Genomic DNA, 12,342 nt, shown 5'->3' on the forward strand with positions numbered 1-12,342 from the left:
ATGAACGTAGCATAGCAGCAGAGCTGGCTGGTTCTCACCCTCCTGTTCCGCTCTCCACTGCCAGTTCCAGCACCGTCTCAAAGTGCCGGCAGGACAGCGCTCTGAAGACAACGTCCACACTGCTGGAGGCCATGGCAGGCAGCAGGCCTCTGCTGGGCTCCACCATGACCTGTGAACCAAGACAGACAGTTCAGACAGTGTTTCTCATACTCCAGTCCACTGGACCCATGACACCGCTGGTATTCTACCCTGCCGAGAACTCCAGCAGTCTATAATGGGGTAGTTTTTCCACCTCGAACATCAGATGAAGGTAATTAACTAGCTGACAAAACAAAAAGCTGACAGTACTTGGAGTCCCGGGCACTGGTTGCCCTGGATTTAATCAGAACCCCCAACAATGATGTATGGGGTTGTAAAAATTCCATCATTGTCTATTTATACCCATCTTGCTTGTTTTCATGTTTACCGATATCATAGAAGACAGTAAAACCTGTTCTAAGATCCCTGGAGTGAAACAAGGAGATCTGAATTCTTCTTGCAACCAACAAATCCTGCAGAAAGCAGCAGGTATGTTGGCTTCTTCTGGACACGTTCTAGCAAGTGAATGTTCTCTGTTGCCAGCAGGACGTCGCTATGTTTTACCTGCTTGTAAAACTAACCGTTTCTCTGAATCATTCATTCCTGTTGCAGCTCCATCACTAAATGCTCCACAGTGTTTTTATCAGACTGTTTTATTGTCTTTATAAAGTTTATTTCATTGTGTTTCTTATTGTGTACTTTTATATATTTTATTCCACATTTAGCTCCCTGGGGTGTTATTATTTCTTGTTTGTGTTATTTGTTTGTTTGCATGTTACTGTGTTTTGGGTTTACAAACTTCTCCGAACAAATTGCCCCTAGCAGGATTAATAAAGTTGTATTGTATTGTATTGTATTGTATCATATTTTACAAAGCATTTGTGTATGTGTGGATTATGATGCTTAATGCCAGTGCTACGATAGGTCTTACTAGAGCTGTGCTCAATAAAAACATAAAAAAACACAAAAAATAACAAACAAACAAAAAAAACATATAGTATGACCATATAGTAACTGTAGCCCACTCTCCATAGGGAGGGGGGAGGTTTTTTTTTGTTCTTATTTCTTTTTCTGTCCTATCTTTCTCTTTGAAAAACGTTAATAAAATTGTTCACTGCAAAAAAAAAAAAAAACATTTGAAAATTTACGGAAAAATGTTTCCTAAATAGTAATTTAGTCATACTGGAACATCACATGCGTATGTCAGAAATACTGCATACAATTTTTAAATGCCAGGAACCTTACCTTACACACACAGACCACATAGTGCAGGCTATGTTGTGATAATACCTGAGAAAAGATGGTTACTTGTAATATCCTTTTTGAATCGTAAATACATGGATGTGTATTTTGTTGAAATTGGCCAAAAATAAAATAGCACTTAAACAAAACAAACCCTAAAATCCTGAACCCCACCGTAACTGAAAGGAATGTAAGTCAGTGTTTTCTCAAAAAGCCAACAAAGACCCATGTCTTATGTGGAGTCCATCAAAATAAGGGATGGCATTTAGTATTATCTGTCAACGCTTTTAAAATTTAGTATATGGTGGAAAATTCTCAAGGAATAAAAAGCCCAGAGGGGGACCAGAACTGAGAACTGTTGCAATAAGATATACAGTGGGCATCTGAAAAAAATAAAAAATAAAATAAAAAAACAAATTCTCTGACAGATTAACTATGAATAATAATATGCTATAAGGTAAATTCCATTAGAGTGCCACATTTCTCCATTTGGATAGCTATTCTACTGGAGCGTTGCACACAGTGTGCAGACTGCAGTATTAGTTTTCACTACACACATTTCTTTAATGCACCTGTGGGTGATGGATGTCCTGCTGATTGTCATTCCTCTCTTCCAGGGACCAGGAGGCCTCCAGCTGGGTGGTGTTGCTGAGGAGCACCGTGGTCAGGGTCTGGTCTCCAAGCCTCACCAGTCCCAGATCCAGACTGGGGACACTGAAGGTCACCACGGGACCCTGGCCAACATAATGAGACCACAGCTCACAAAACAATGCATCGTACTCTAAAGATCTTCCCACAAGTATCTTAATGTAGACTGGTCCTGGATAATTAGGTTTGATTTCAATGTCAAATTCTATCGATCAGCAAGTAGGTTTGCACATACTAGGAATGACGTGGTGGGACGGTCATGCTGTACATGCAAACACAAGCAACATCACATGAGAGTGCCTAAAAATATCTATTGAAAAGTATCTAAGAACATATGAGTAGCCTATCCTACCTTGAAAGTGACTTCTACGGCCAGAGTGATGGGCTGCTGGTGGTGGTCTATGTGGCACAGCAGACTGGTCACCACTCTGCCTGGTTTCCCCCCAGTCACCACCAGCTCCAGATCAAAACACTCATTCATCTCTGAGTGCAAAACCACAATTAACACGCCGATCAGATGACAAAGTAATCAGTCACGTTGTCTGAGAAGTTGTATTATTTTACAACTTGTATCCAAATGAGACAGTTGTGTGGCGTGCTGTGGTGTGAAGTATACCTAATTTACCAGCAGAGGGCTCTACTGCTATCATGTGGCAACCACTTATGCGCTCCCATTGAAAGAAGATACAGGACTTGCTGTGGTTCCACATCTTGGGTACACAAGATACACATTGATTGACACAAAGAAGGAATATTAATATATTTGCTTTCCTGAAGTATAATATGAGTAGTAAATATCATTTTTTCATTGTTGTTTGATGCCCACTACCCAAAATAAAACCTTGGCTTGCAATTGCAGTCCTCAGGAAACTGTAGGGACCAAAGCAAACCAATATTTACTGTCAGCCAATATGCTGGGTCTCCATTACATCTCTAGCCACGATGCTGGCGTGTCTTGATCAAATGAAAATGGGCCGAGGTGTGTGTGCATGATGTTTTTGTTGTTCCTCACAGCCCCATTAATGTCACGGCCCAACGGTACCTTGAACTCCCTGCAGGCCATGGCGCCAATGAAAAGCTCTCCCGGGATTTGAATGGCGTAGGGCTCCAGCAGGACCTGATGGGGCTCTGTTGAGCCTTTGACCTCTATCTCCATGACGATGATGTCAGTCATCACAGGGCCTCTGCTCGGGGCCTGTGGGGCTCTCGAGTTCCCAAAAACCAAGAGATAAGAGTAAATAACTTTAGGGGGACTTTTTTTTGGGGGGGGGGGACTAGTGTGTGACATCAGAACGCCGTGCCCATGATGATCTTGTGATATTATTGTCGCTTCACGGCACACTGACATTTACAGTATACACAGACATCCACCAGTGTTCGCAAAATACTGGGTGAAGCCTTACCCGTTGTCACTCAACTGCACCTGCAACTCTGGGATGTCCCTCATGACTAGGTGGCACACACTGTGGTAATCCTTCAACTTAAGGGAACACACACATTGTTTTTACACTCCAGAATCAGGCTTTACACTGTGGGTATCATCGTACTACTGGCCTGACTTGTGATATAAAAAGAGGTTATAAAATGGTTATAACGGTGTGGTGGCTCACTTACTAATGCACATTTAGAGTATACAAGATGAACTTAATGAACAGGGCGCTCTTGGAAAATGTGAAATGGTTGTTGAAAACCTCAATAACCCCGGGACGACCTCATTAGAACTCACCTCTACGTAGTTGGCTCAACAATAATTTCACTGCTTGTTGACTGCGTCAGTCTGATGTACTATTTCATGGACGGTCCCACTTTGTGTGTTTTTGTCTATCTTAACATGCTGTGTGACGTATTCATGTTGTCTGTCTGAGACTTAATGCTGTTATTCCTTGGGCAGGTCTGCCTTGAAAAAATTTTTTTTTTTTTGGATTTTCCCCCTTTTTCTCCCCAATTGTATCCCAGTTACCCGACTCTTCCGAACCGTCCTAGTCGCTGCTTCACCCCCCTCTGCCGATCCGGGGAGGGCTACAGACTACCACATCTCCTCCGATACATGTGGCGTTGCCAGCCGCTTCTTTTCACTTGACAGTAAGGAGTTCGCGTGGGAGCGCGTGGGAGGATCACGCTATTCCCCCCAGTTCCCCCTCCCCCCTGAACAGACACCCCAAACCGACCAGAGGAAGCGCTAGTGCAGTGACCAGGACACATACCCACATCCGGCTTCCCACCCACAGACATGGCAAATTCTGTCTGTAGGGACACACGACCAAGCCGGAGGCAACACGTGGATCTGAACCGGCGATCCCCATGTTGGTAGGCAACGGAATAGACTGCTACGCTACCCAGACACCCGAAAAAGATTTTTATAGTCAGGGTGCCCTCCTAATAAAATGAAGGTTGATAAATAATAAATAGGTTTATTTAATGGAATGTTGTATTCCGTCCCCATGGTACGTTGCACATGACACACTTAGCTGCCTCTCATCACTGCACCTTTCTGCAGGACACAAATAAATTCTTTGATAAAACTTTAAATGTGAGAGGTCAGTGGTAAAGTGAACTCCCCTGTCATGTTTTCTGCATGGAGTCTGAACAACAAACATGGACTAGATTCCCCTTGTTGTGTGTGTCAGTTCTCTCTTACCGCCTTAGGGCAGAACGTGAGGAGGAACTCGTGATCCTGGCAGGGGGCCATAGTGCCTGTAAGGGGGCTCACGTTGAACACATTGTCTGTCGCCAGGTGGAACTGGATATGGGTGGGATCTGGGGTCTCCCCCGGAAGCAGGGGCTGCAAGTTGGGCTTCATGATCTGCCAGTGGAATGGCAGCTCCAGGTGGCTTTAGATACACGGGGAAAGAGAGGGTGAGAGATGGCGAAATAGGGAAAACAAAAGGGAGAATGAGAAAAAAAATTGGAAATGAGTAGGAGACAGAGCGAGAGAGCGAGAGAGAGAGAGAGAGAGAGAGAGAGAGAGAGAGAAATGAGACAGAGAATGAATGAGAAAAAATGACGTAGAGGAGGGGAAGGAAAGTGAGAACGAGTAGGGGAGAGAAAGTGTGAACGTAATGTGGTTTGACTTATGAATTACAATGTCCCTTTCTGTGTTGTAGGCTTGGTTGGTGTTGGGTGAAGGACGCAGGACAGAGGCTTACGCATTGTTCCTGATCAGAAGCTTCTTCTGCTGCGTGGAGTGGGGGTTACATGGGCTGAAACGCACAAAGTGCTCAGCAGTGAGATCATGCAGCTCCCCCGCCGCGGGCTGCTCTTCCTCACCAGACACGGACACCAGGTCTAGCGCAATCAGCTGACCTTCACCTAGGACACACACACACACACAAACACACACTCACACACACACACACTTGATCTTTAACCTAACTAGGGTTATGCTGGGTTTTTTTTAAGTTGTTCTCATATTGTACCTTATTTGTATCAATAACCACTGATTTATTGATTTATTAATTGGGTGATTGGTTGATTGATCTATCGATTGATTGATTGATTGATTGATTGATTGATTGTTTGGAAAGTTTCACCTTGAATGGTGATATCTTTCACCTGGCAGTTGTTACACACAATAGCGAAGACCTGGGAGTGCTTCTCAGCAGTGGTGGGAAAGAAAACAACCTGGAATGTCCCCGCAATACACACACACACACACACACACACACACATACATACATACACACACACACACACACACACACACACACTGGATGAATAACTTTCAATCATGCATTGATAATACTCATACCGACATGCCATTTCCAAGCAGGGGTGTCTGTGCTCTCGTTGCTGATTGGTCAGGAGAAGTGAGACGAAGAGCCGCTAAACAACAAGCAAACAGTCAGACACCGTAGAGGGAAGAAACGAAACCATACTATGGCCCTACATTTCTACGCATGCGGTCAGCCGGACAAGATCCATGTCTTGAGTTTGAGACACCGTTTCATGTATAAAAGTGGTCACAACTAGTGAGAACACTATAAATGACCGTTATCCAATAGGGTAATCCTTAGAGAAATATTGTAAATGACCACACCTAAAAATGTATTTTTACTCTCTGGCTTTTAAGTCTTCTTGACCTGCTTGACTGTTTTGTATCCGTTTTTGTGAAGCCATAACAGTATCTGTTTTGAACTGTAATTGAACTGATAAAAAAAAAAACAAGGTGTATAATCTTATATATATATATATAAAGCGAGAGTGTATGTTTGTGTGTTCGCTTAAAACCCCAGAAATACTCATTGTAGAACAAAAAGAAAGGTGTCTTTAGAATCGGCACTTTCCAGGGATTGCACAGTTCGAAAAATATTTTTAAAACCAAGTAAACATTTTGATGTATTTGCAAAATTTAGTTTATTTTGTGCCGATTTGCAGCAGCACCGGTGGTGGTGGATTTGCAGTGATTAATACACACATTGGCAAAGAAACTTGATGAACTGATTGAAAATTATGACATTTGATAATTTTTGTTAATAAGATTCATTTATTCAACATTCATTGATCACATGTATCATATCATAAATTAGCCTATATTTCATCATCGCTTATATCGTAAAGATCCGATCGTGTTGGTAGTTTTGGTGAGAACATCTTCCCTGGGCAATGCCGGGTAAGGTATCCTATTACCTTATAAAGACTTGGAAACCACCAATGTCCCATCATCTGTAGATGGTATAACAGACTCACCTCCACTACTGTGGTCTCTCCGGGCCGAAGCTCAAAGAGTGACGGACTTATGGCGAAGGGTGGCTGTTCAGCAAAGCTGGTTGTTACCACAGACTGTAACAACAAAGCAAAAAATAAAAAAGAGAAAGAAAAGTAGAATATATTTTTGAAAATTGTTAGGAGATTATTTAACATCCATCCATTATCCAATCCGTTTATCCTACTCAGGGTTGCGGGATGCTGGAACCTATCTCAGCAGTCATCGGGCGGCAGGCGGGGAGACACCCTGGACAGGCCGCCAGTCCATCACAGGGCCCACACACACACACACACAGTCACACACAGAGACAATTTAATACGGCCGATTCACCTGACCTACATGTCTTTGGACTGTGGGAGGAAACCGGAGCACCCGGAGGAAACCCACGCAGACACGGGGAGACCACGTAAACTCCACACAGAGGAGGACCCGGTACGACCCCCAAGGTTGGACTACCCCAGGGCTCGAACCCAGGACTTTCCTGCTGTGAGGTGCCCGCGCTAACCACTGCACCACCGTGCTGCCCACCATCTAACATATGCCTTCACTTTAGTTCACTTTAGTGTAACTGATCTTGTAACAGTTGTGTTTCGACAACTGGCCCTGACATTGTGTTTGCTGGTTAGTGACTGTATGACTGTGATAAAACAATTGGTTGTCCATGATCAGCCATGATCATCATCAGTCAGATGGACATTTACCCTGAGGTTCGAGGCCGGCCACTGGCTCTTGGGGATGATGCAGAAGGCTCCAGTACTGAGGCCCTCGTTACGACAAAGCAGCTCAACAAACTTCACCCCTCCAGTAAGACAGTAGCCGCAGTCCAGAACCTTAGGTACTGAGGGCAAATGGGACATAAGGACACAACGATGTACAATGGTGTTACATGCAAAACACTTTAACGCCTGCATTCTTCACTATTCCTGAAAGCAAAAAGAAAGACAGTAGCAGTAAAGACGGTGTATTATTTGTTGTTTTAGTGGCTGTTGTGCGAAACAATGGTGAACATGAGTTGAGATCAGCGGGGACGTGACGATACTCACGAGTGAGTATGGGAGGGGGTTGTTGGGCCATAACAGGCACCAGGAGAGGGTACTGAGCCTGGCTCTCCGCCACAATGAAATCCTCAAAGTCCGCCAGGGAGTCCGGAGCGAAGTGCACCGTGTACTTGCAGCTCATCCCTGGGGCGACGACACCACTCTCACCAGGGAACCTGCCTGCAAGAGTGTATTTCTGTTAAAACCCCACACAGTGATTAGATGCAGATCTCAACTTCCCCTTTTCAGACTGCGTGTGTTCACCCCACCAACATGTAGCTTTGGTGTTGGAATGCCACAAATCAACCAAGAGCATTCCAGAGATACATGAGCGCACTTCGTGTAAACACCTGCATTCCTCAGCTACATGATCACGGCTTACTCAGGGCGTTTTCACATCTAGTTTGTTTGGAGCAGTTTTTTTTTTTTAACCTCTGCTATTTTGAACCGAAAAATCCCAACAAAGGCAACGATCAACTGACACACCTGGAGCTGTTGCTCAATTTCACAACCTCTGTCTGTCAAACAGGAATATTGCTGCTAACTTACGCAAACAGACTGCTTGTGTGCGTCCCAGAAGACAGTGTAAATCCTGCAGCAATCATTTTGACGAACAAGGGAATACCTTGCTTACTCGTGGTGTTTGTTCACAAGTTCTGGTGCGCTCAGAAATATTGCAGTGTGACACAAAATTGAACTCACAGGTGAACACAACAGTGCAGCAAGTTAGCAGCTGATGTGTATCAAAGCATATATATACTACATGTTTGAAACCGCCCTGAGAATCTCTTTACTCAAGTTTGATGGGCAGATTGCACTATCAAACGGGCATCAACGGCAGTGCTCACCCAGTCCAATGGAGAAATAAGGAGTTGCAGGGGGGATGACTCGGACGTGGCGGCTTGTGGCAGTCAGATTTTTCAGCTCCAGTGTAGTCTATGAGAGAGAGAACAGGAGAGTGACATACTGTACAACATGCTTACCAACTTCTCACCTCAACTTTTTATTTTTTTCGGGAATTTTTCCCCCTTTTTGTCCCCAATTGTATCCAGCCAATTACCCCTATCTTCCGAGCCATCCCGGTCGCTGCTCCACCCCCCTCTGCCAATCCGGGGAGGGCTGCAGACTACCACATACCTCCTCCGATACATGTGGAGTTGCCAGCCACTTCTTTTCACATGACAGTGAAGAGTTTCACCAGGGGGACGTAGCGTGTGGTAGGATCATGCTATTCCCCCCCAGCGCTAGTGCAGCAACCAGGACACATACCCACATCTGGCTTCCCACCCGCAGACACGGCCAATTGCGTCTGTAGGGACGCCCGACCAAGCTGGAGGTAACACGGGGATTTGAACCAGCGATCCCCATGTTGGTAGGCAACAGAATAGACTCCCACGCCACCCGGATGGCAGGATTTTCTCACCTCAACTTGTGAATCTCCTTGACCTGCCTGAGTCATATTTTAATTTTACATAAACATTAATGGCCTGTTTTGGTTCTTTTGATTTTTTCTATTTTGATTTGAGATACTTTATTGATCCCTGTGGGGAAATTCCTCTCTGCATTTAACCCATCCTGGCTGTGTAGCTAGGAGCAGTGGGCAGCCACCGTGCTGCATCCGGGGGGGACCAATTCCAGTTCGTCTCGCCATGCCTCACTCAGGAGCACAGACAGGAGTATTAACCCTTACATGCATGTCTTTTTGATGGCGGGGGAAATCAGAGCACCCGGTGAAAACCCACCATAGACACGGGGACAACATGCAAACTCCACACAGAGGACAACCTGGGATGACCCCCCCCCCCAAGGTTGGACAACCCCGGGGTTCCAACCCAGGACCTTCTTGCTGTGAGGTGACAGCGCTAACCAATGGGCCACCGTGCTGCCCTTTGTTTTTTTATATTTTAAAACTCTTCAGTCTAAACTTAGCATAAAGATAATTAATGACTTGGAAAATGCAACATATGAGCAAAATCAGTATCTAATCTGTTCTTGACAGATAAATTAACTTAAACTTCATTTGTATCCATGCATGACAGCTGTATTTCCTCTTTGTAAATTGAAATAACATCATGTGCATGCACGTGTGTGTGTGTGCGTGTGTGTGTGTGGGGGGGCATTGGAAATAAGGGATTGATTTGGCCTGGATGCAGATGTTCAATATTCAGGGTAATGTTTATAGTCTGGCTTTGAGGTTGGACAGGAAGGCTATGTAGTGCTAAGGGTCCGTTTCCTCTAAGAGAACGTTCGGCCCTCGGTGGTGTTGTCGTTCAACACATTTGTACGACGTGAGGAACTTCAGAAAATGATCTTCTTAATCAACAATCCCCTTGCAGAATTGTTTGCATCAGTAAACATGAAGGTAGCATAGTAAAATACAAACGTCCACAACGTACCTCATACACTTGCCCCACACTGTACCCTGTGAAACAGACCACTGCGGGATTTGCCTGGAAGACTGGAGTGGGCTCATCTATGGAGCTGTCAGGGAGACAGATTGTAAGCACAATAGTGCACACATAAAGAGCATGAATGCCATTGTACGCCCACACACAAAGACAGAAACAAACACACACACACACACACACACACACACACACACACACACACACACACACACACACACACACACACACACACACACACACACACACACAACTACATTCCCTCCTCCTTCACAAAAAGAATCACATAGCTATCATGCATGGGTAATCACAGAAATTAAATTTAACTAGTTTAGCGTTCACATAGATTCAATACTGTTCATTTATTTCACTTATCTGTGGAATGCAAGACACAGGGATGCTGAGCGCCAAATTAACACAAATTACACCCATAACTTGTTATGGTGCAGAATGCAGAGACTTGTGTAGTTTATCTAACAAGACCTTGCAATAGTGGCAGGTCTTCATGACAGAATACAGTAGGACAGTACACCCCCAGATGGCTAGGCATGGTCAGCGGTGCCCATCTCCTATCTTTGCTGAAAGCTCTATTTGGCTATGTGGATTGACTTTATTGAAGACAGTAGCGTCGTGTTGACAGGGAGGTTTGTACGGATCCTCAATTCATTAAATTTACCCGCCGCTTCTGGTGTGGGAAGAAGGCGACGCAAATTCACGTTTGCAGTGGCCTCGCCCAGTACCGTCAATGCAGTGTCTCTGTCCATGTCTGTGTCTTAAGTTTGTCTTTGTTTGATGGCTGGGAGAGCTGGCGCTGGATCGTCTGGGAGGGCTTGGTCTGCTGCGTCCTGAGGGCCCAGGGACCGTAGCTCTGACCGGAGCTGTGCCCGAAGAGGTAACACCGCCAGGATGCAGAAGTGGGGCAGGCTAAGCTAGTTAGCTTAGCCTGCCCCACCCTAACCCATGCAGACCGGCAGTTCCAACAGTCATCCTGGCTGGCGTTCGTTGTCCTGGGCAGTGATTTTTTTTTGTTTTTTTTGTTTAGATATATGCATGTTAGTTTGGATACATGTGTTCTTGTAGTTCTTATAGTTTTTGGATATGTGTTTTGGTTTTTGTGCTGCACTGCTGTGGGCAACGATGTTTCGTTTCATTTGATGTGTGCAAGTGCATGAAATGAAATGACAAATAAAGTGTTTCTGATTCTGATTCTGTATCAGTGTATGCACCAAACCAGTTTAACATTTAAAGAACCTTTTGCAAATCTATTTTCCCCAGGTCTGATTTAACACAGGGAAATTAAAAACCGTCAGATGGCAGATCATTATAGTGTTCAGATTTTTGTTGGCCCAAGTGATGGAAAATTCCACTCTGTATTAATAGTTGTGGTGCTTTGTGTTGGGGTTGAATAGCATGGAACAAATATGTCACGGAGAGGCTCAGACTTGGATTGTTCAATGAGAGGCTCTTATTCAGACGCTGCAAAGGTACAGTGTTCCTGCTCTGCGATCAATGTCCCGGCTTAATTATCTAGTTATGAACATGTGATGGACAACGGCACCTTCAGCACAAAACGCCCGTGCCCTTTCTCAGCATGCGATTGTGGTGGTTAGAAAGATGAAAGGGTTCGAGTCGATACAACGCACATATGAAATGTCAAAAGTACAACATCATTGTAAATGCAATAATATGATTGGGGGGGGGGGTAAAAAAAAACAGCCACTGAGGATGCACAAGCCAGTGCATTCTTAGTGCCGGTACCAAGCCCAGATAAATAGGGAGCATTACGTCAGGAAGGGCATCCAGTGTAAAGCCTTTGTCAAATCAAATATGCAGATGATAAATCAGATTTCCATACCGGATCGGTCAAGGCCCGGGTTACCAACAACCACCACTGGTACTGTTGGCCAGCAGGGTGCCGGTGGAAACTATGCTACTATTGGGCGAAGGAGAAGAAGAGGGGGAAGGCATGTCCAGAGGCAGTGGGAGAGGAGGAAGGGTAAGAGTGTGAAGGTGAGAGTCGGAACTTTGAATGTTGGCACTATGACTGGTTGATGGAGATGCTGGTTATATTGGGAGAGGGATGGTGAAGATGGAGCTGTCAAGCAAGGGGAAAAGAGTAAGGCTGAAGAAAAAGAAGAAGAAGAAAGAAGAAGAAAGCCACTTTACCTTAGCATTGTACAGTTGTTTGGTTACAATGAAATTTGTTTTCTGCATTTAACCCATCGTG

General features: G+C 44.7%; 1 protein-coding gene across 1 annotated transcript in view; it reads right to left on the reverse strand.

Annotated features, from left to right (window-relative positions):
* The window catches only part of dlec1 (DLEC1 cilia and flagella associated protein), a 39,558-nt gene that overhangs the window by 19,702 nt on the left and 7,514 nt on the right, over positions 1-12,342 (reverse strand). The window contains exons 8-22 of the mRNA XM_056299290.1: positions 11,681-11,700; positions 10,107-10,191; positions 8,559-8,646; positions 7,717-7,890; positions 7,375-7,511; positions 6,655-6,747; positions 5,499-5,589; positions 5,115-5,277; positions 4,607-4,799; positions 3,372-3,448; positions 3,011-3,173; positions 2,585-2,678; positions 2,321-2,451; positions 1,893-2,054; positions 39-169 (exon numbers count right to left, since the gene is read on the reverse strand). Coding sequence (XP_056155265.1) covers positions 39-169; positions 1,893-2,054; positions 2,321-2,451; positions 2,585-2,678; positions 3,011-3,173; positions 3,372-3,448; positions 4,607-4,799; positions 5,115-5,277; positions 5,499-5,589; positions 6,655-6,747; positions 7,375-7,511; positions 7,717-7,890; positions 8,559-8,646; positions 10,107-10,191; positions 11,681-11,700 — 1,802 coding nt within the window. The remainder of the gene's footprint in view (positions 1-38; positions 170-1,892; positions 2,055-2,320; positions 2,452-2,584; positions 2,679-3,010; positions 3,174-3,371; positions 3,449-4,606; positions 4,800-5,114; positions 5,278-5,498; positions 5,590-6,654; positions 6,748-7,374; positions 7,512-7,716; positions 7,891-8,558; positions 8,647-10,106; positions 10,192-11,680; positions 11,701-12,342) is intronic.

The sequence above is a fragment of the Lampris incognitus genome, chromosome 19 (genome assembly GCF_029633865.1).
Source record: "Lampris incognitus isolate fLamInc1 chromosome 19, fLamInc1.hap2, whole genome shotgun sequence".
In the NCBI taxonomy this organism is placed as follows: domain Eukaryota; kingdom Metazoa; phylum Chordata; class Actinopteri; order Lampriformes; family Lampridae; genus Lampris; species Lampris incognitus.